We start from the raw sequence: 24,619 nt of genomic DNA on the forward strand, positions 1-24,619 counted from the left end.
GTATATGTGAGAAAGATTCTGGGAGATAGAAGAGGGGTTACGCAGGAAGGCAGCATGGAGAAAAACTGAAATAGGGTTAAAAAGATAAGTGTGATCAAATTTCTTAAAAAGAAAAGAAACTGAGTCAGAAAGAGTTGGGGGAAAACAGTTAATCCAAAGGGCTGGCAACTTGGATGGTAATTCTGGATCTGATGGTAGTAAGGAGCATGGAGCTGAGAGGTGGATAAGAAGTCAGTGGATGGAATTAATCAGCCTCTCTATTACAATCAGAAACTTGGTGTGCAGTCGTGGGATGACTCTGCAAATGAATACTTTAATCATAACCTTAACTATGAACCAAAATTGCACATAATTTACACTATCATATTTATTTAACATTAAGCAAACATTTACTGAATACTGCATTGTACAAAGTTGCATAAAAATGATTTTTCATAAAAAATACAATTTTAGCACAGCACATATCAAATAAAGGTAAATTATATCACAACACTAGTGAACAAGATTTGCAACATAGATGAAAGATTGTTCAATAATCTAAATGGAGGAGGAATCAGAAGGAGAATGTGGTTTCCCTAGCTCATGTTCAAAGCTGCCTTGAACAGCACACTCTTCTCTCTAGGCATGGAACAAGGAACACATAGTAACTTAAAGGATGTGGTGGGACACATACAAAACAAAGACTCTCATTTCTTCTCTTCAAAACAAGACAGTGATGATTGATAGTCTATGTTTCAAGATCCTTTTACAAAGAATAACACGTGCTTTTCTTTCCTCAACTTTCAAAGGTAGATGATCATAAACAGAATTTAACAATGTTATAGAGGCTGATAAAAAATTAGTGTTCATACATAAAGGACTCCTATCAATTACAAAAAGACAAATATTATGATAGAGAAATGTGAAGAGTAAATTTCATGAAGAAATACCTGTGGTCAATAAGCATTAAAGTATTCCATTCCATTGCTAAAGAGGTGCACATTAAAATAACATGATCAGACTGTTTTCTCTTTTTGGAGGGAGGGCTTTCAGTGTTGCGGGACATGTATATTCATACACTACTCCCTATGCGTAATTTGATAAACTATTTCTGGAGTGCAATAATGAGGGCAAATAATTACATAATACTAACTATGCTTCAAGGTTCTATGTTACATTTATTAACTCACTCAATCTTACAACATCCCAACGAGGTAGGTGTGATTATTATGCTCATTTTACAGATGGTAAGAAACTAAGTCAGGAAAAGGTTAACCAAATTGTTCAAGACTACAGAACCAGTTGGTGGCAATGCTGGGATCTGCTTTACATTAATACAGAATAGAATACCCTGAACTTGAGAGCTTAGAATTTAACTTGCTTCACATACTATACTGTAATATATGATCATTTTGTACCGTGATTCTAAATGGTCATTAAAGTATTCAAAATGTATTTTATTTTATTCTTTCAAGGTTTCTGGGAGGAGAAGAATAAAGATGCCAATTATTTCATTTTGTAGGTGAGACTATGCTGATTAAATAATTCATGCCCAAACCAATGGTGTGGTAAAACAAATAATGACAGAAACATCTCTTTGATTTTAGACACTATTCTAGCCAATAGAATTTTCATACGGAATTTCCAATTCCTCTTGTTTTTAAAATGAATATTATCATGTAATAAATTATTAATAAATAATGTTAACTATTTATGGATTTCCTTTGAGTTGAGCAGAATGGGCAAACAAGTGGCTTCAGAAACCCAAAGGACAATTACTGATGGCCAATGTGACTAGTGAGATTTTTTTCTAGTTTTGTCTTCAAACGCTACTTACAACATTAGTTTTAAACACTGGTTCCCATACTATTGTAATAAGTAGTAAAAACCAAAAAGTCACATTCAATAAAGTAATTATTGGCTTTTACTGAGAAGCAAGTTGATTTAATGAACTTAGCAGATCTCAAAATTTTGTGGAAACCTCTGGAATTTTGGAGAAACATCAAGAAAACATCAAGTTACAGAAAATCTTCATTGAAGAACTAAACACAAAATAAACGTTCAACCAAAATATGTAGGGATTGATTTATTAAGCCACGATTCAAGGAACTGAGACAACTGGTTTATTCTATATAAAACTCCCAGCTATTTGAGACCACTATGTGGGACAAAATGATCTAAAAATATAACCACATTGGTGTCACATAGAACAATCATTAAGGTCACTATTCTCATTCACATCAATTACTCAAAGACTTCTAATATATGACCTAGACTTTCCCTCCTTAGAGTAAGGAAAACAAAAGTGGTATACTTTAAGCAATGGAATTCAAATAGACACAACTATAGTTTCCATTCACATAGCAGGTGTGAATAGTACATTTTATCCCCAAATAACTCCACAGTAGATGTGAAAAAAAATTTTAAAAGCCATCACAGGGTAGTGTTTAAGATTGAGTTCTTTAATGCGGCAGACCTTGGTTTAATCCCAGATTCTGCCACTTTCTATTTGTGTAAACTTGGGCAAGTTGTGGGAATAATAATAGCATCTACCCAAAATGGTCATTGAGAGGATTGAATGAGATTGTGCACGTAAAGAGTATACTCCTGGGGTCAGCCTGGTGGCGCAGCGCTTAAGTTTGCTCGTTCTGCTTTGGTGGCCCAGGGTTCACTGGTATAGATCCCGAGTGCAGACATGGCGCTGCTTGGCAAGCCAGCTGTGGCAGGTGTCCCACATATAAAGTAGAGGAAGATGGGCACGGATGTTAGCTCAGGGCCAGTATTCCTCAGCAAAAAGAGGAGGATTGGCAGCAGATGTTAGCTCAGGGCTAATTTTCCTCAAAAAAAAAAAAAAAAAAAGAGTATACTGCTGTGCCCGTCACACAGGAAAGAGTTATTACTTATTAGCTCTTATACTTGTTTTTGATATCTTCCCTCTTTGTCAGTGACTATGACCCACAAAGATACAGCACAAAGTCAAGGTTAATTAAACACGGGATTTAATATATTTCCTGCAAAAACCCTTTCTCACCACAGTCCTCTCTGAAATAGGAGAATAATGTTACCCTAACATTTGTGACTTTAGAAAATCAGTCCATAACTGAATTGAAAGTTGCCACAATTTTTAATTTAATCTCTCACTTAAACTCAGTTTTCTTCAAAGTCTTCGTTCCGCTTTGTCTGCTAATTCATTTCCATAGAGACTGCACAATTACTGTAAAGCATTCACTGTGCTTTGGTGTACATAACAGTTTTGTGCATATCACTTTATTTCTCTTAAAGATGCCATTCTGTACTGTCATGATGCCCCTTCTAACTCTTCATTTTGCCAAAGATAGTCGAAAACAAGATAATAGCAAATAACTCCTAATGGATTAGATGTCAACAGACAAGGATTATAAGGATTGATATTGCTCTACACTCTCTGGGTTTAACTGACCCTGTATTTTCCAAAGAGTAGAACATATATCTAAAAGGTCTCTTCTCTGCCATAGTATGTTATCAGCCAGCCTTGTAAAAATAGCTGCCTTGTTTTCAACGAGCTTTCAAATAACTCATCTTTAAAAGATCTTTTAATTGTTTTTATCATTTGGAATTTTTAAACAGTCTCAAGTTGATCTTGTTATTATCTCATGCTATATGAACACATTTATTTATGCTACTAGGTGCAATTCTGATCCTAGATTATGATGAAATGTCAAGATAAGAGCACAAATGAACATTAACTTCAATAATACAGAGAAATGCTGTCCACAAGAACTATTTTGATCTGAAATAGCTGGGTATTTTGGCCTCACCTACCAGAGTAATCTCATATAGTTATAGCTTAAATTTAGGGCACTTTGGGAAAATGCACATGATTATAGACCATAATACTAATTCATGATACATGACCAGAGAATCAGAGAAAAGAAAATATAAATGATGAGATTTCAACTTCTTATAATAGAAGATTTAAAAATTGCTGTTATATTAAAAGTATCAAATCATGCTAAATGAACGTATACGGAATAAAGACATAATTTATTTAAATTTTTCTCTGGAAAATTTCCCCAAGCTTCCTGACTTTATGATTCTTAATCAAATGCATGAGACAACATGAAAAAAAATCACAAATGAGTTGGTTTAAAGTATTACCTATGCATGGGGTAGAAAAAAATGATCTCTTTTTATCCTTTTTCACCTCTCCATTCATCATGTCTGAGTTTTGGAATATAGCATTTCAGTATTAGGTCTTTCAGCACTTGACAACAATCAGTAACTCTCAGCTTCCCTAGTCACCCTTGGAAGCAGGGATGACTCATAGCTGGGTTGGGACCCTGCCTTTGCTCACTGGAAACACGCACAAGCATACTCTGGTTTCGTTACTGCTCTAGGAATTGGCCCAAAGAATATAGCAAGTTAATTTTTTATCTGTTTTCATGAATATATGACCCTTGACAGTGGATGGAAGCAAACACTAATTCCTAAACTGAAAATACCCAACTAAATACTGACTACTTATATTTTGTCAACCCATGGTCTTTGGCTTGGAGATGAACTAAATATATTTATTGTCTTCCTCTTGTCTCTCAGTTGGCAAAGCATATTCTCAGGTCCAGCCTGAATGAAAGCTTATGAGAAAAGTGACAGGTATGGTCTTGGCCACAACCAGCAGGACAGATGGAAGTTTGCCCTTCCCAGTAAGAAGGAAGACAGTGGCTTGTTTTTCAGTTCTTCCCCAAATGTTGCTGTTCAGCCTGCAACTTTCACTAACCAGAGATTCTTAAAAGAGAAAATTATTATCAGTGAACACACAAGGATATGGCCCAGCTAATGATACAAGGTGACAATTTGTCTCATTTGCTAAAAGACATTGAGATGTTACTGAATTAGTTTTGCTGAAATATTTGTGCATATTTTAAACTGATTCTAAGTGCTTTCTTTGCTTACCTAAGCTAATTAGCTCAATTTAATTAGGCTCCACGTTCCTAGCTCACTCAAGCTTTTCCGAGATATTACAATTTTCCTAATATATAGAATAATCATTTAAAGTCTGGGAAGTAAAATCAGACAATTTGGCTCAACTGATGTCACAGATTTATTATGTGGCAACATTTTCACATGGGAAGAGTCCATGAAGCTCACTTAGATGTGTCCATTCCCTGTGGTCAACTCTTGTAATGTTTTTCCCCTGGTACTTAACTTTTTTCGAAGTGCTCAAGCTTGCATTTTCTCATGTAAAAGATTTTCCTAAGCTCCCTTTTGGCCTACTTCATCACTTGGCTTCACTTCTCATTTTCTCAGTTTTGAACTTGTTATTCTCTGTGGACAAGGTTTTTGACATCCATCTTCCCTTTAACAATCAAACCGTCTTACATCCCGGAATTACTCAGACCATAATCTGTTCATGTTCATTACTTTTGCTGCAAGAATTGCATGAGTGGACCAAGGACCATTCACATAAGCATCATTTTTGTGTTTTTTTCTTCTTTTTCCAGTAATTCTAAGTCTCATTTTCCTAATATCTCAATAGAACATTTTTACATTCCATCTCTTCTCTTTTTAAAAATGTTCTCACTGCCATTGTGTTTATGGTGAGACAATAAACGTCAGGCCCTAGCTATAAAGTCATAGCTATAAGTCATAGCTTTTTCAATAGCTAAAGAAAGATGGAAGTCTTCCAGCCCAGAATTATTTGAATAAATGCTATAACGTTCTGCTTTTTCTGTTCCACGCAGTTCACAAGAACATGTTCATGCTGTTAATGTTAAATGATTTCTTATTTATTCACAAACTTATTGTTTGTTTATTTACTTGGCAAAAGATAGGCCAAAAGGGAGAGGGAAATTTGGAGCACTGTGGCAAATGTTATTTTACCATATATCTGTATGCATAAAATGTGAAATATAGCATCTTATTTTGAAATAAGTTGAAAAGCCTATCAAAGACCTGGCAAGCCACTCCAGGATTCTCACTCGCTATTCAACTACTCTAATAAAATTTCATCTTTCAAACAGAAAGAAGGCTCAGAAGGTTCTTATTAGCCTCTATTATTAGCCTTTGCTAATTTTTCCATGAGTGCCACGGATTTAAAGGAGAAAGTCTGGAGCCTTTTTCATGTGTTCCAGATGATACCTTTTGGCGCTGTACAAAGGCACACAGCTTTCTGGGAACACTGCTCCGCTGGCAGTGAAGAATCATCAAGGATTAATCCTAAGCATGTGGAAGTAGCTTCCGGATAATGGCAGTAAGTGCTGTGTATCCGGATGATAGGGGTGCTTTGCACTGCTAAGGTTCCCAAGACGGTGATGGAAGCTGAGGAAGGAGGGCTTGAGGGACCCCTTACTGTACGTTTTCAGTAAGGCCTGGCCTACTGTATACGTTGAAGACTCAAACTGGAGGAAGGGGCAGTTTGGATCTAAACTGTATATCCAGGTAAGTAGACAGAAGCAGACATCAGGATTTTATTTCTATTTCCCTACTTTCTTTCATAATCCTTCTCTTTAATTCTCCTTTCCGGGGACCCAGATGATCACATTCCTATTCCCAGTGGTAAAATGCCTGTAGAAGCAGAAGATGGATGGTGTGGCGATTGAACCTGGAGTCAGACAGCCGGGTAACAGAATTCCAGCGTCCTCACACGGTGGGAGGCCTTGAATGGCGGTTCAAGTCCTCCCTAAGAGGGAGTTGTCCTAAGGCGAGCACCTGGCCCTTTCCCCGTTTTTGCTCTCAGTCATCATCCCGCCTCGCTACACTCACCTGCTTTCTGGATGTGATTTGAGAAGCCTGGCTCTGTAGATACCTCACAGTGATTTCCTAAGGTCGCAGGCACTTAGATGGTGATTTTGTAATTGGCTGACTCGAATGGACAGAAGTGCATCTATTTCACACATTTGTTGAAGACCGACTTGATGCGTGGCGGTGAGGATTCAGCGGAAAACCAGACCGACAAAGATCCCGTTCTCCCGGAGCCTCCATCCTGCTAGAATGAAAAGTTGTTTCTCAACGGCCTCGCTGTGCCGATTAACAGCTCTGCCCGAGAACTGTTTGAATCCAGTTCACTGTGCAGGCAAACGGGAACACGGCTTTCCTAAGAGCATTGTAAGCTGGCCTCAGCTCTCCGCGGACAAAATTTGAAACAATATAAACTGTGAGCAGCGAAGGAGGCGGGGGAGTGTGTGTGGAGGCGGCGGGGGTGGTCACTTGAGGCGGCGTCTATTAGCGTCAATACGGCGGAGTCAGGGGACCTAGCTGGAGCCTGAAAACTTCAAGCCAAACTCTGAGATCACTACCCAGCCACCCCCTGCCCTTCTCCTCCTCCCCTCCGAAGAGCCACGGCCGCAGCGGGAGCGCTGTCCCAGGGGTAGCCCGGGGGAGACAGGGGGGCTCGGAGAAAGTGGACTCACATCCGCTCCCCCTTCTCCCCCATCCCTACCATGGGCTTTGCCCTGGAGCGCTTCTCCGAAGCCGTGGACCCGGATCTCGAGTGCAAGCTGTGCGGCCAGGTGCTGGAGGAGCCCCTGTGCACGCCGTGCGGGCACGTCTTCTGCGCCCGCTGCCTGCTGCCCTGGGCGGCGCGGCGGCGCCGGTGCCCGCTGCAGTGCCAGCCCCTGGCGCCCGGCGAGCTGTACCGGGTGCTGCCTCTGCGCAGCCTCATCCAGAAGCTGCGCATCCAGTGCGACTACCGCGCCCGCGGCTGCGACCACTCGGTCCGGCTGCGCGAGCTGGCCGCGCACGTCGAGCGCTGCGACTTCGGCCCTACCCGCCGCCACCACCGCCGCCGGGGCTGCGGCTCGGGGCCCGGCTGCCGCGGCGGTGGGAACGTGCCCGCGCGGGGTCGAGGCGGACCAGCGCCCGGGGCCTACCGGGGCGGGGGCGCGCGCGGGGCGCCGCCGGGCGGCCGCTGCGGGAGCGGACCGGGGCCCGGGCCCCAAGTCCTTGCCTGGAGGCGGCGCGAGAAGGCGCTGCTAGCGCAGCTCTGGGCGCTGCAGGGCGCCGTGCAGCTCACCGTCCGCAGGTACCAGGAGAAGTTCACCCAGTACATGGCTCACGTCCGCAACTTCGCCGGGGACCTGGGCGGCGGCCACAGCCCGGTAAGCGCAGAGGGATTGGGCACCCGGGGAGTGATCACTTGGGATGGAAAGAGGAACGGTTCTTCCTGGTACTTCAGGATTCCTTTGGAAGGGGACATCCTTCCTTATCACGTAGTAGAAAGCATCCACCCGCCCTGAACACGCTATACTATTATTATCTTTCGAATGTATTAGTATTGGAGTTAAGAAGGATTGTCCCCTTTCTGCTTATTAGGATTGGAAAGAGTTAAACGGATTCAATTCCAACTTTTGATGGAGAAGGCGGAATTAGGAAAACTCGTCTGCCCACCCAAACCCTTGCTGCCATCTTTCACTCTCCAACCCAACCCTGCCTCCCTATTTTTTGTACCTTTGGCCTATGTCTGCAGCAAACAGGAGAAGGGAAGCGGGAAGCGAAGCGAGGACCTCTCAGACCCTGCCTCCCCTCTCCCTCTGCTCCAGCATGCCTGTGGCCTTGTCAGTCCCACACCTGGGGATGGCTTAAGCTCTGTCTTGGTTCTTTTTTTTTTTTTTTTTGCTGGGCTAACATCCATATATCCGTGCCAATCTTCCTCTGTTTTTTAGTATGTGGGCCGCCAGCCCAGCATGGCCGCTAAACGAGTGGTGTAAGTCCACACCCGGGAACCGAACCCAGGCTCCGAAGCAGAGAGCGCTGAACTTAACCACTAAGCCACCGGTGGCCTGGCCCTATGGCTTTAGCTCTGAATGACAGTTTCTCTGCCACGCTGCTCGCGTCAGCTACCTTTTCAATTCAGGGACCATCAGGTGTGGAGGACCGGGACAACCTCAAGAGTTGAGAGATTAGGAGATGGGATTTCTTAGACTTGCAGAGTTCTTTTCACCACCCTGCCCTTCCCTGAATAATCCTTCCCTGCCTCCGGTTTCGTTATTGGTGGAGCGTGTGTGTGAGGGAGTGTCTGGGGGAACCAGGTCTGAGAGCAACCACATCCATCTGTGGTCAGAGTAGCCCCGTGACCCCCCAGGCAGCGGCTGTTTCCCTTCTTTGTCGAAGCTGCTGGCCCTGAACTGTGCGGGTGGACTGCCCTCTTTCAGACCGAATAAACAAGCCTCTTCGCAGCGTCCCGTGTGAAGAGGCTTGTTTATAAAGCTGTTACTTCTCTTCTGGAGGACTTCTGCACAGTGTTTGACATTGTTAGTCGCTGCCATGGTGAGCAGGGATTTAGCAGAACTTGCACTCCATTCAAGGAGCTGTTTTCATTCTTCAGCGACCTGGGGAGGAGCAACGCGGGACGATTCCCATTTGGGACTGTTTGCGCTGCCTCCAACTCAGGCATCGAGTTTAGAAGCTTCTGTCCTTGAAACTAAAAAAAGGTCATTGAAGGGTGAGGGGCTAAAATGTTTCCACTCTGATAAACAGAAGCACACTGCTTATCAAAAGACTGGATACTGTCTATGATTCTTTCTCTATCCTCTTTATATCCAGGTAAATTTACAAAATGAGAAGACCCGGAGAGAAGCACAGATTTATGCTGTGTATTCCCAGTTCAGGTTTCAAGGTCTTAGGGAAGCAGTGGTTGATGGAGAGGAACAACAGCTAGAGTTATGCGACAGAGCAGTCCAGGCAACAAGTCAAGCTATGGTTCTGAGAAGTAAGGAAACTGCGTAGGATTTGCAGACTCATTCTCAAAAGGCTTCTCTGTGCTCCTCAGAAATGTTGTCCCACTACCAGCAGGGGCTGCTGTGTGCACTGCCTGGGAAAGGCTCCTGGGAAAAGTGGTGATGATGGTGGTAGTGGTGACGACATTTATGGAATTTTATTATTCAGAAGTAATTACCAAATATATAATTTCCTACAAGAGTTAATAATATCCATGGCCATGATTAAAACTTACCTAGTCTGGCACTATTTCATCTTATATTTAAATTGTTTTTTATTAATAAACACGTTGTAGATATAATTCCTGGTTAACTGTTATTTGGCCATCAGGAAAGCCCTATATACTACTTGACTTACCACAAATCCTCTTTTTTAAATTCTGCAAAACCAAATAAGAATACTATTTAAAACTGGGATTACTGTAACCTGTAAGATCCTGCATTACAATAGCAATCCAAATATTACTGCTGAAAGAAATTTATAAATAGCTCACCATTCCTTAAATCCCTTAAGACTTTCCAAAGTGAAATTTTTGCATAAAATAATCCTTTGACGATTATTTAGATCCTTTCACAATTTATTTTACTCTCTGTAATGGAAGGAAAAAATAAGGATACCTTCAGGCTTAAACTAGAAATCTGTTTTAAATTACAGTGAAGTCAGAATTAGACACTGTGTTAGAATAAAAGATAACTGCATGCATAAAAATGCAAAGCCATTAAGTCATTTTTGAAAATGGTTATTTTCCCACTGCACAGTTGCTGCCTTCAAATACATACTTTGAAAGTAAATTTAGGATGAAATTAACTTTCTCCAAATTCAACCATCCTTAATTTTAAGGTTTGTCCTTTTTCAAATGTTAATTTGTTTACAGTAAAAAAAAAAAAAGTGGCATTTATTTTTTTCTTTTATATTTTTTACCTAGTTAGTTATTTTGTCCCTTTTCTTCTAGGGTGGAGAACATAAGCCATTCACCATTGTGTTAGAAAGAGAAAATGACACGTTGGGATTCAATATTATAGGAGGTCGACCAAATCGGGTAACCCACCTTGTTAATGCATAACTCACTCTTTGCTTATAAAATAATAGAAAACTTAGCTTTCATCTGTGGATTTTGAGTAAGAAAAACAAGTGGTTTAATCTTTAAAATCATGCTTGTTGTCAAATATCAGATTCTTTAAGGCAAATATTCCAGTACATACCTAGATTTTTTTTGAGAAAAACAAAACAACAGCTAACAAGCTTGTTTGTGCTGCTTTTAAAAAAAGAGTACATTTCACATTTTATCTACATTTTATAGCCTCATTGGCAAATTTCTTAAATAAACCTATTTCACAATGATGTGTATGGGCAATTTCTATTTGATAACATTAGGTAATTGTATTAGCTGCTTGTACCTCCTATTTAGGTCCAAATTGGTCAGTTTTCACATGGGGCAGTTTATTATATATGCTGAATAAATGAAGGAACAGTTGAAATAAGGGGTGATTGTTTCCCCAGTTACATTGAAAATGCCATGTTAAAGAATGATGGTTGATTGGAAATATTTTTGGGTCCCCAAATCCTTTATTTAACTGAATGAATAATATTTTCTTCATTGATGCCAATTGTTTTTAAAATGCATGAGTTATAAGCTTACACCAAATACAAAATTGCAAACTTCTTTGATATCCTTCAAATACTACAACTTAATTTTCACCATAACTAGGAAAAAGTGGTGAAGTTTAAAAAAATCATGTTCTTTAATTTTCCCAATAGACTGCCATGAAATTTTTTCATCCTGCACTGCAGATGTTGTCCAAGGAAACCGTCTTAGAATCTTTGGCCATATGCTATGTTTAGCTCAGGATGGCAATGACATATTTCCTCTTTGGTTTTAGTATTTCAAAAGCCGAGCAACTAACGACTGCTGTTCTTCTGTTTCTAGAACAGTCTCCATTTATTATGAAAAGATAGAAGTCCTTTCATCATATTTTTGTTTTCTTTTCCCCTAAGGAATATTTTTATAAATGCTAGTTGGGTGTTTGACATTTAGATGACACTGGAAATTTTAAGAGCCTCTTAAAATTTATGTTAAGGAAGGCTAATTATGGAGAAATAATTTTATATAACCTGCCATTAAGTAAAATGTCATTTAAAATTATATGATGTATTAGATGTATTATTATGGGATGGTGGGCATTTTCCCTTAATAAGTTTTGCAATATAATTGGTTTCTTGTAACTGGCGAAAATGTCCTATTTGTACCGTATTGGCTGTATGTTTGAGGTTTAACTAATCCTTAGGCTCATTGCACCTGGAAATGTGTAACAATCAGCCTTGAAAGGGTTCTCTTGCAGTTTAGAGTTGATATTTTGGGATTTTACGCTTGAGCAAGCTCCCAATTTCCCCTGTGAATAGATACAGTCAGAGCTGTATTTTCAAATCTGTCACATCATTAGGATAAATTATATTTTCAAAACTATGACCCATCTCAAACCAATTATATAGTGAGGCTGGATTTGTTTTTTGTTTTCTTCTTAATAACCCTTTTTAACTGCTACATCTCTTTACAAATGGGATGTTTTATAAATAATACTTAGGAGCCAGTTGATGTCACCTTGTGCATGCCCTTTCCCCATAGGTTTTTATGTATACGAAAAAACGTGAGATAAATAGATAATCTTGTCAGAGACCCTGGACTCGTTCATTAAAGCTGCCATCTTGATTAATGACTATTTGGTGTTAAGTAAGTTAAAATTCAGTGCCAATTCCCCAGCTAAGAAAGAGAGCTGCACTTTTATGGAGAATTGATAATGTTACATTTATTAAATTGTCCTTTACCCAACTTAAAATTTTGTTTACATCTTTCTTATTGCTCGTGGTTATTTTTTTTTTAATAGAATAATCAAGAAGAAACATCAACAGAAGGAATTTATGTTTCAAAAATTTTGGAAAATGGACCTGCTGACAGAGCAGATGGCCTGGAGATTCATGACAAGATCATTGAGGTAAGACAATAGTAAAACACAAATATGATCCATGGAAGAAAAGTTTGGATGTTTTAAATTTGCAACTGCTTGATCTTGGTGTGGTACTTATTAGAGTATATATCTAACTAGAGTATGTTTCTAACTAGCGTATATAGCTAACCCATATCAATTATTAGATATTGGGATAAAAGAATAAATCATCTGAAGTTTCCAAATGTGTTAGTGAATATCTCTGTTTTAAAAAATTGCCTCTCTCCATGAACTATAACAATAGTTGTGTGATTATTAAGGGATTAATTTTTTATAACGTTTCAAAAAGGGATGATAAATCTCTGCTGAAGAACATTTTTGACAAGGAAATATTACTATCTTTAAAGTTGTGATTAGTATGTTACATGTAGAGTTTGAAATTATTTATACAATGTCTTTTACCATTTCTTAGTTTAATATGGTTACCTTGTTCATGTCTTTTTTACTTAAAAAAAAGGGAAGCAGGTTTTTTTTTCCTATTGCAAAAACCTGATGAGAACTCTTTACTTTCTCTAATGTACATTGTAGCTGTATTGTGGTATTTGGGGTTGACAAAGTGAATACTTTTAAGTTAGTGAAATTTGGGCTGTGATAATGGAATTTTGGGTCACTGTCATTTACCACCTCAGTGCTTTTGAAATTTTAACTGGTTGAGATAGTATTATTTGGTGTTACTGAAAAAGATTAGGTTATTTTTGTCGATGGAGTCATTTCCAGTGTCTTAGTAAAGGCATAAATAGAAATTTGGAAGGTTTATTTGATTCCACTATTCTTTTAGAAAAATTGTGGTATTGTATAATCACTAATGCTATCTTTCTGAATGTCTATATGAACTATTTGAATGGAGACTGTTTTTCTTTATTAAACTTTGAATGAAGTTTTAGATCATCATTTAATGCATTAAAAGATTGAATTTCTAATAATTTGACCTAGGATAAATGTAAAGAGTATGGAAGAGACAATAGTTCTCTGTTTTTGAAAAAAATCTCATAATATTTAGAAATTAGCTGACTAGGCACTTTGGGGAAGAGAGAGGAATTGCCTTTGGCTGAAAGACTGTGGCTTTTATCTGAAGAGGGCTCTTGCATCGAGATTTTCTCCCTCCAGTTGCATGGCCAAGAAAGTACAGACCTACCTTCACTGATGCTGTCCAGCTTGTCTGGACAATTTCCATAGTGGAAACGTTTACATGCTGCAAATTTTAAAGGCAGAATTTTCTATTTCTACTTGTATTTGTGCAGTATGATTTAATGAGCAACATAATTTAAACAAAAAATTGTCCTGATTACTTTCTGCTTTATCTCTAAAGCATTTTAGTTTTTCTTGTTAAGTGGAAAACGAATGCCTGCATTTGATACTATCAGAAGGGCTGATGGAGCTGAACAGATATATTCACTTAGCTCACACACTCACATGTACACACAACAGAAACACATACTGGGGATTTAAAACATAATCTAGTTAGGTAACGATGGTATGTATGCTTCACTAACGTTGCATTAAAGAGGAGGAAGAAGAATTTGTGTTTTATGTTGTGATGTAGCACTTGTGTTAAAAATTCATTGGTTTTGTTTTATAAAGAGATAATTTTTTAAAAACTGTAGTTGGTAAATCAAGTGCGTCTAGACATCTATCTGATACTGTTGCTAATATATGTCAAAATACTCTTATTTAAATCGTATAAGATAAAGAGCAAAGAGATCAACCGTGGGACTCTAAATTATACTTGGTGACTAGCTGAAGTATTATTATTATGTCACCTTGACATGCATACTAAATTAGCAGTTAATGACAAAAGCTTGAAATTTGCCTCAATGATAGAAATTTATCAATGTAGCTTTTATGCCAGGGTACATTGGTAATATGCATATTTTTGATGTATAATGGATTCATGTGACCCCATTTGCAGTTAAGAAATGAGTTAGATGATATACATATTTCTGGAATGTTGTCTGTTAAATAGCATGAAATATTTTGGAAGGAAGATTATTAGAAATCTCTCACATTTAGTTGTTCAGTGATGCCATCAGCTTTTTAAAGTGAATAGATATTTAGGTGACTTTAATATATATATTTAAACAAGTCACATGCTTTATCTTGTACATATATGTATAAAAGATCCCTGCATACCAATTAAAGTTAGAAATAGGTGATGCTTGTTAATTAATTTAGTTTATCTGCCATTATGATACCAGTCAACTTCACACATTTTGTAGTAATGGGAAACTGATAAGAAATATGCTGATTAATTTAAAATGTGCAGAGACAGAAAAGCAAATTTTAAAATAGAGTAATTTCTTTTCCATTTTTTGTTCTCAATGACTTGTTTATTGAAATACTTTGATGGATTGTTTCTTTCAGTTTTTGAATTTCAAATGACCATGCTGATTTAAACCTGGTGCAGCAAATAAATTTGTTAGCAGTATAAAGTACACAAATAGTTCATATTTTATGAAACTACCCATATAACCTAACTGCCACCGTCTGACATAGTATTAAATGCCTTGCATTCAGTGATATGTGACTGAAATAAAAAAATAGCAACTGTTAGATAATTTATTTTTTACTTACAGTTCAGATATACTAAAAATATTTTGTCTAGTTAATTACTTAAAGCACGCATTATAACTCATTTATGAATTGTTCTTATAAAATAACAAAATTTTCTTAAATCATTCATTTGAGGGAGAAAGTAGATCTGTTAAAGTTTTGGTTCTATTGATGACTAAAGAGATTTTACTAATTCTAATAAAAATGTTAGATGTAACAATTTTGCCAAAGTTTAACAAAGGCCAACAACTCCAAAATTATTATTTTTTTAATATTCTGCATTCCACTGAGCCTGATCAAATTCAAGAATCATAAAAGGAAAAATCACAGTCACAAGGTAAATCCATGTCATGGTTTTCACAGAACACAAAGCAGGTTCATTTTGGGGGTCAATCTCCATGAGCAACCATGTTTACCATTTTCAAGATGTTTACACATCCACATTTGTTAAAATGTTTATGTGTGTAGATTCAGAAATGAGTTGTGATATTTGAGTTACAACATTAGGTGTGAAAGTATCGTTCGAGACTGAAAAGGCAGAAGATATTGTTAAAGGCATTTTGAAACATCACAGTAGTACACATAGACCAGGAATTCACCAGAGTGTACATCTAAATAAAAGCATCTTTTGCATGCTGTTTTTCCCTCTTTTCAAGATTCAAAGGAACCATATAAGATCCTTGATACTATCAGATGCTTGGGCACAATTCTGTAAGAGAGCAGCACCATTCCGGTGGTTATCATCCTGTTAGGATGTCTGAGGAGTGTGTGGAAGGGAGGTGGGACTCCCAGTTCACTGCTCCCCTCGCAACTATTTCTCTTTTATTATTTCTGTGATGCTGATGGGAGGCGATACAATGATAACCCCAGAATGGGAAAGTGCAGAGCAGAGTGGATAGTCATTCACGGGTTTCTGTTCACACTTTCTTCTCCCCACCCCTCCCCCTAGCTCCTAGCCAACGCTATGTAACAGGAAAGTCCACCCTTCTCGCGGCTTCTGGAGACGAAGGAGTCGGGGTGGAGGTCTGTGAAGTCTATGAGAAGAACATTTTGGAGCAGAAAGCAGAGCTTTCTTTAGTGTATATATTAAAAACTCTTCTATTTCTTTAACGTGAAATTCATAATGAAATGCATCACACAAGGCATTTTCATTTACTTTCAAAATAGTTCCCACATTGAACAATGTCAGTGTAGCACTTTCTAGAAAGTGCTGACTTTCGTACAAGCAGCAAGAACTTTACAAATGCAGTGTCTCAACAAGAACTTAACTATTCCAGATTGCCAACGACACTTTCTTTTAGTTCTGTAATGTTAGACCTTCTGCATTCTCTGTCACTACTCTCTGTATCGCTAGAGTAAAAAGCTTTGATGGTTATGTTTATTTGCCTAAGGCTCTGCACATTTCGGTTACAGCTGTCAGTGCAGGAAATTTAAATGCAGATTAGAGCTAAACATTTAGGAATGCTGTTGAAACAGAGCTACGGTGTGCCTCCTCTGTATGTGCGTGATGGCACTGTGCAACTTACTACCTCGTAAAGTAGCCATGCTAATTTGTGTGTGTGTAAGAAGCAGTTACAAGTTTTGTGAGTCACTTGTAAATCTGGTGAGCAATTAGTTTTTTTTGACAAATTACTATTTAATTTGAACACATCACTAAACTCTTCAGTAAAATATCATCCACATTCTTAAGTGTATTTTAAATGTTCAAATAACATTGACTGATCATCTGAAAGAATTGGGAAATAACTAAAAGCAATCGTGTTAGTGCAAGTAAAGAATTACCTTGTAATGAGGTTCTTAATCATGATTGAATGCTACTTAAATTAAATGTAGTTTTAACATCACGATATAGTTATCATTATATAATTGTATATTTTAAGGTATCTTGAAAAGTAGTGTGGTGCAGTGGGAAGAGCATGAATTCTGAAATCAAGGTCTGGCTGGAATTCCTACCCTGCCTCTTAAAACTTGTGTGGCCATGAGCAAGCCAGCTGTGCCTTAGTTTCTATGCCATTCATAGTAACTGTGTACACAAAGTGCCTGGCACAGGGCAGGTCTTGGAACCTACTATTTCCAGCCTGGTATGTCTCATTCAGGTTATATAAGTAGTTTGTTCACCAGAGACAGTAGAGGAAGGAGTAATTTTCCTTCTTTGGAGAATCTGGGTAACTCTCTCCCAAGTTTCATTCATTCCCATTCCTATTTCCATTCCAGTTTGGATGAGTAAATGTAGGAAATTTTAATGTTCATTTTCATGTATTCATATGAACACTCAGATACAAGAAGGGCTATGGGGAAAAACTTTATAACTATGCACTTATGATTTAATTCAGTCATTCAAATATTTACTAATTGCCTATATTTGCCAGGCAATGTTCTCTGTGTTACACAAAGAGCAAGAGGACCCATTCCCTGCCCTCAAGTAGCTCGTGGTTAAAGGTCCTGTTTTCTGCCTTTCCAAAGCCTCTGTTTTTTTGTTTGTTTTTCTTCCTCCTTCTTCTCCCCTCCAAGTACACAGTTGTATATTCTAGTTGTGAGTGCCTCTGGTTGTGCTACGTAGGATGCCATCTCAGCATGGCCTGGTGAGCGGTGCCGTGTCGGCACCCAGGATCTGAGCCGGTGAAACCCTGGGCCTCCAAAGCATAGCGTGTGAACTTAACCACTTGGCCACAGCCTCTGTTGAAGCTGCTCCTTCAATTGTTATGAACGTAAATGGACAGCACCATCTTGTCTTGGTGGAATGACACTATGGGTTTACTCTGATTTTCCTGTTCTCCAGGAGTATGCAATTCATTTTGAGAAATCATGACATGGGTTCGTAAAGAGTAGAATCTGTGGATGTAAGACAGCATCATGGTTTCAGGAAGGGGTGCAGGCTCTGAACTTGGTCTTGGCCTTGAATTTGCGCTAGATTATCTTGACACTTCTCAACTTTTCTTGTTTTCAGTTTCTTGCCTGTAAATAAGAGGGTAATAATAGCTAGTCCCTCAGATCTTCTGTCTAGATGAGCACAGTGTTTTGCCACTTCAATGAGTTTCCATTTTTAATAAATACAGTTTTACTTTAGCCTATAAAAGAAAGGTTGGAAAGTTCTTCACACCATTGAGCTTTAGTGTGTTAAGCACCACTTTATCTATTTTAAATTTATAAAGATATGAAACTTGAGTTTGTTTTTTTTCTGAGTGCTAAGCTTCTGAGAAAGGAACCAGGGCCACCACATATGACTGTGCAGTTTACTCACTGCATAACTGCCACAAGGTCTGACTGGGGTTCCCATTCTCCTCATCATTCTGTGCTATAAAAAAAAACCTGACCAGAGCACCTATAAAATTTTTGAGATTCATTTTAAAATGAGATCCACAGTTGATCTTAGGTAAAAACTCAAATTGGGCCACATCTTACTGTCTTTTGTCCTCCTTTATTCCTTCAATCACCCTGACCATCTGGCATCTTTCTCACATTCTTATTTCTCTGCAGCATTTGTCTTTAGGAAAGAATGTCTTTCATTCACTTGCACCAGTGGATATTTGAAGGATAAAAGTTTGCCCCATTCATGGTATCTGAACTTTAACTGGAGATCATGCCTTGATGATTCACAAGCTTTTGCCGTTTTGACCTTGACTAGCACAGTAATTTCTTGAGTAAACTTTCCTTCACCCAGTCTCTCCCATCTGCAACTCAACTAGCCTATTACTGTCAGGGTTGTCATTTTTTTGCTCCTTTGCTTAAGGTCCTTTGTTAACATTCTATTGTCAATAGGATAAAACCCAAAGTTAAATGAGTGAAGCAAAAATGGACCTTCAAAATCTTTACTTTTTTTTTTTCAATTTTCCCTTTCAGATCCTTTACTGTAGTCACATAAAACTCCTCCCCTCTCTTGCCTTCAGGCCTCTTGGGCTTTATTTCTTCTTTTCTTTCTATCTGGTATTCTCGCCCCTTCTCCCACATAATCTTCTCTGACTCACAAGTTTCTGACCATCCTCAATAATCCTCCTCTCCCTGAAGCCCTTCAAATCCACCAAGACGAATTGTTCTCTTAATCTCTGTTGCCAGTAGGTTCTTCTCTCTCTCACTTTCATCGCACTTTTTGTATGCTGTTCTGTGGATTTATTCTTTGGTGTTCTTCTCCCCTCACAGATGTATGGGTTTCTTAAAAATGGCCTAGTATTTTATTGAACTTAATATCTCCAGCACCCTTCTTGTTCTCAGCACTGTGCCTGCAGACTAGAGGCATTCTGTTTACTTTCTTTGGATGGAATAAATGAGTGAATGAACCTCGAGCTCAAGATTTTAGGTGTTATGGTCTAGACCCAAGGGTTTTTCGGGTGCCGGGTGGGCAATGCCTGAAGCCTGTCCTTGTCACATCCTATTCCTTCTCTTTGCATCTTTATCACGAGGTCAATCAAAAGCTGAAAGACTGTTTCTTAAGTTTCAAGCTCTCTAAGACCTAGTGACAGTAGACTGAAGCAATTGTATTTCTCTAGACTGTTCATTCTAGCCTGTAAATAAGAAAGAACCCAAATCTACAGTGCAGTCTTTCAAATTCTCTTTATGTAAATACTTGAATTGGATCTGAAGACATGTGTGTTCGCCTTCACCCTAACACAGATTTTGCATTATTGAACTTGAAGAACACTGGTAAAGCTGACTGAATTCACATACTTGCCTGCAAAGCAGATTTGCAGAAAATGGCACTGGACTGAACATGGAATTGTACAAAAACATAATTAACCACAGAGGAACTGAAAAGATGAAAGATGTTCTCAATGTTTCCAAGCCTTGTAAATGGTTTGGTGAAAAGACAGTAAGAAGCTTCCTAGAGCACTGGGGAGTGGCTGGGAGGCTCTTTGAAGTTCTCATGATGAGAGCCGCTTGGAATAATTAACAGTAGCCCCAGCTGTAAGGCTGTTCCGAGGAAGCCAAGTCATAACTCACCAAGTTTGTGGCTTGAAACTTTTTAAGGCAGGTTTAAGAAGGTTGTGCTTTCGTCGAATACATACTACTGTATTCCTGGTAAATTGTAGTGTTTTTACAGACGTGAATAGAAAGTTCTCTAGTCTTCTAAAATGTGTTCCTCCCGCTGCCTTGAGAAAGTATCACAAAGGAGAAAAAGGCAGCTGACCTGTGTTGGGTGGATTTGGTGTCTGAACCTGTTCACCCTATGAATTACCGTGTCCACATCACAGTCCAGCGGCTTTATGGGCCATCCCTCTATCCAGAGTCCCTCCTCTTTCTTAAGCAGTTAACAGCTTATCACTCCTTTCAATAATCAACAACTCAGAGGTGATTTGTTATTATCTTCAGATCAGAACTGCCCCAAAGAATAGGCATTATTCTTACTGTGATTTAAAATATTTTAAACAATTCTATATTGTTGTAAGAGGTATAGGAATAAATCTTCAAGTCATAAGATCAGATGAGCAATTGAATATGCTGTGTACTTTATAGATAGGGAGATGAGGATTTTTCATCATATAGATGAGGATAAAATTTAGTACTGAATAGCTAGAAAAATATATAATGTTAAATTAAAAATTTTAAGGTATTTTTAGGTAAAATTAGGTAGTGATATTTTACTCACATAATCTATCACATTGAAGTAAACAACAAATTTACCTTATGAAATCATATATAGAAAAGAAATAATTTGTTAATAAAAACATTAGTCCTATAACAGATAATCTATGTTTTCTACTCTCTGTTTCTGTGAGTCTGACCTTTTTTTAGATTCCACATATAAGTGATACCATGCAGTATTTGACTTTGTCTGGCTTATTTCACTTAGCATAATGCCCTTGAGGTTCATCCCTGTTGTTGCACGTGGCGGGATTTCCTTCTTTCTCATGGCTGAATAATATTCCACTGTATACGGTATCTTCCTTATCCAGTCAGCCATTAATGGACACTAATTGTTTCCATATCTTGGCTATTGTAAATAATTCTACAGTGAGCATGGGCTTGCAGATATCTCTTTGATATCCGGTTTCACTTCCTTTGGATATATACCCAGAAGTGGGATTGCTAGATCATATAGTAGTTTATTTTTAATTTTTTGAGGAAATTCCATATTGTTTTTCATATTGGCTGCACCAATTTACATTCCTACCAACAGTGTACAAGGGTTCCCTTTTCTCCACATTCTCCACTTTTCTCTTGTCTTTTTGGTGATCGTCATTCTAAAAGGTGTGAAGTTATATCTCATTGTGGTTTTGATTTGCATTTCCCTGAGGATTTGTGGTGTTGAGCACCTTTTCGTGTACCCATTGGCCATTTGAATTTCTTCTTTGAAAAGATGTCCATTCAGTTCCTCTGCCCAGTTTTTAGTCAGATTCTTTAATTCTTTTTGCTACTGAATTGTGTAAGTTCTTTATGTATTTTGGATATTAACCGCTTTTTATATATATGATTTGTAAGTATTTTCTCCCATTCTATAAGTTGCCTTTTTATTTTGTTGATGGTTTCCTTTGCTGTGCAGAAGTTTGTGTGATGTCGTCTCATCTGTTTATTTTTGCTTTTGTTGCCTTTGCTTTGATGTCAAATCCAAAAAATCATTGCCAAGGGTAATGTCAAGGAGCTTACTCCCTATTTTTTTTCCTGAGAGTTTTATGGTTTCATGTCTTAAGTTCAAGTCTTTAATCCATTTTGTGTTTATTTTTGTGTATTGTGTAAGATAGGGTCCAGTTTCATTCTTTCGCACGTGTCTGTCTAGTTTTCCCAACACTGTTTATTGAAGAGACTATCCTTTCCACATTGTATATTCTTGACTCCTTTGTCATAAATTAATTGACCCTATATATGTGGATCTATTTCTGGGGTCTCTATTCTGTTCTGTTGATCTATGTGTCTGTTTTTATATCACTATCATGCTGTTTTGATTGTTATAGCTTTGTAATATAATTTAAAATCAGGAAGTGTGATGCTTATACCTTTGTTCTTTCTCAACATTGCTTTGGCTATTCAGAGGTCTTTTATGGTTTCGTACAAATTTTAGGATTGATTTTTCTATTTCTGTGAGAAATACCATTAGAATTTTGATAGGGATTGCATTGAATGTGTAGATTGCTCTCGAGGTATAGACAGTTTAACATTATTAATTCTTCCAAGCCATAAGCACTGATTATCTTTGCATTTATTTGTGTCTTCTTCAGTTTCTTTCATCAATGTCTTATAGTTTTCAGCGTACATAATTTTACCTCCTTGATTAAATTTATTCTTAGATATTTTATTCTTTTTGTTACAAATGTAAATGGAATTGTTGTCTTAATTTCTCTTTCTGATGGTTTGTTGTTTGCTTATAGAAATGCAACAAACTTTTGTATATTGATTTTGGGGTGAGGGAAGTAAGGAGAGGTTGGTGAAAGGTTACAAGCTTTCGTCTGTAAGATAAATAAGATCTGAGGATCTAATGTAAAGCATGATGACTATAGTTGATGACACTGAATTAGATCGTTGAAATTTGCTAAGAGGGTAGAACATAAATGTGCTCACCCAAGGAAAGAAAAAGATAAATATGTGAAATATGTGAGGTGAGGTCATGGATGTGTAAGATGGTTCATTAACTAGGTAGGAATCCTTCCACAATGTATACGCATATTAAATCATGATGAACTGTTGAAATATCTTACAGTTTTGTCAATTATACTTCAACAAAGCTAAAAAAAGATAATCAGTTTTCACAGTGAAATTTACTACACACATGATTTACTAAGTAAATAAACACATATTTGAATGACAAAAGCCTATTGTCATTCAAACTTGTGTTTATTTTTTTGCTGGAGGTAAAAAGACCTGTTAGTAATTGTACATATCTCAAATAGCTTATAATCAAGATGCGAAGATGGATGTACGTTAAAAAATCAAAACAATTATAATGCAGTGTGACCTCAGTGAAATAAATAAGTAAATAAAATAGCAACAACAACAATAACAAAGGAGCACATGATGAATGACTGGCACAGAGGAGCTACCAAAAAGACTTCTCTGGTATTATGGTGGCCTGAAGCTTTAAGAATGAAATGGTACTTGAAAAGGCCTTTAAAGGAAAAATGAAAGATGATAGATTAGGAGAGAAGAGAGGATGGAGCAAAGGCTTTCCATATTTAGGAAGAATGCCATGAGCCAAGTGACGAGGCAAGACTGACTGTATCATACGTGGCAGCCGTTTTGGCTGATTGACATAAGGAAAAAATAATGGCCAATGCATATTGATTACTATATGCCAAACATTCTTTAGGTGTTTTACAGATATTCACTCATTTCATCCCCTCAAAACCCCCATGAGGTTGTTATTTTAGGTACTAGTTGCAGCCCCATTTTACAGACGAGAAAACTAAGGCAGAGAGGGATCAAGTAATTTGCCAAGGTCACAGAGTAAGAGTTCTTGGGTCTGTGCCCTTAATCATCACCTGATACTACCTGTTATTAAGAGTTGCATAGGTGATTCAAGGTAGATAATGTATGAGAAGTCAGCTGAACTGAATTTGATGAAATTAATGTAAGGCTTTGTAAGATTGACTACGGAGTTAGGTTTTTATAGTATAGGCAATGAGGAATGAGTGATCATTTTTGAGCAGGAGAATGACATGGGTAAAGCAATGATCAAAAGATTAGAAACAAACAGATCTCACTGGAATGTAGAAATAGATTGAAAAGTGAAGATATTGAGACAGAAAGACCAGTGGGTGAGTACCACAGTTGTCCACATATGAGACAATAAGGGCCTGGAGCAAACACAACAGAAAACTTCCAGAAGGTAATGACGGCCTAGTTACTTATTCATCATACTTATCTTGAATGTTTCTCCTTGTCTTCACTTTCCTACCAGATGCTCGTCTTAAATAAGAATGGTGCTTGGTGCTTATTTTTAAGTAAATTTTTACAAAAGAGTCACAAATCATAAGTGTCTAGTGCAAAGAATGATCAGAAAGTGAAGTCATCCATGCAGCCAGCATCCAGATCAAGAAACAGATCATTAGAAGCACCCCAGGAGTCTCCTGTGTTTCCCTGTTTCATCATTACCTTCCTCTAAGTTATGCTTGTTTTTTCATTTTGTTTAAATAGAAACACACAATAGGTATTCTTTAGAGTATGACTTCTTTTATTTAACGTTATGTTGGTGAAATTCACTGATGTCGCATCTAACTGTAGTTTGTTCATCCTCATAGCTGTGTAGCATTTCTCTATATGACTATACCACAATTTAGTTATCAATTTTACCATTAGTGGAATTGCTAACTCTGGGTTATAACAATAATAGTCCTGTGAACTTTCTTGTATGCGTCTTTTGGTGAATATATGCATGAATTTCTGATACACACACACACCCCTAGAAATATATTTGTGCATTGCAGTCATAGGATATGTACACGTTCAGCTTTAGTAATTACTGCCAAACA

General features: G+C 37.9%; 1 protein-coding gene across 2 annotated transcripts in view; it reads left to right on the forward strand.

Annotated features, from left to right (window-relative positions):
* The first annotated feature begins 357 nt into the window (after positions 1 to 357).
* Positions 358 to 24,619, forward strand: part of PDZRN4 (PDZ domain containing ring finger 4) — a 342,736-nt gene continuing 318,474 nt past the window's right edge. The window contains exons 1-3 of one of the 2 annotated variants that reach the window (XM_070619443.1): positions 358 to 8,054; positions 10,625 to 10,711; positions 12,555 to 12,662. In XM_070619443.1, the coding sequence (XP_070475544.1) occupies positions 7,398 to 8,054; positions 10,625 to 10,711; positions 12,555 to 12,662 (852 nt within the window). In that variant the 5' untranslated portion in view covers positions 358 to 7,397. The remainder of the gene's footprint in view (positions 8,055 to 10,624; positions 10,712 to 12,554; positions 12,663 to 24,619) is intronic. The other variant, XM_070619444.1, reaches the window with a different exon arrangement.

This window comes from Equus przewalskii, chromosome 5 (genome assembly GCF_037783145.1).
Source record: "Equus przewalskii isolate Varuska chromosome 5, EquPr2, whole genome shotgun sequence".
NCBI classification, from domain to species: Eukaryota; Metazoa; Chordata; class Mammalia; order Perissodactyla; family Equidae; genus Equus; species Equus przewalskii.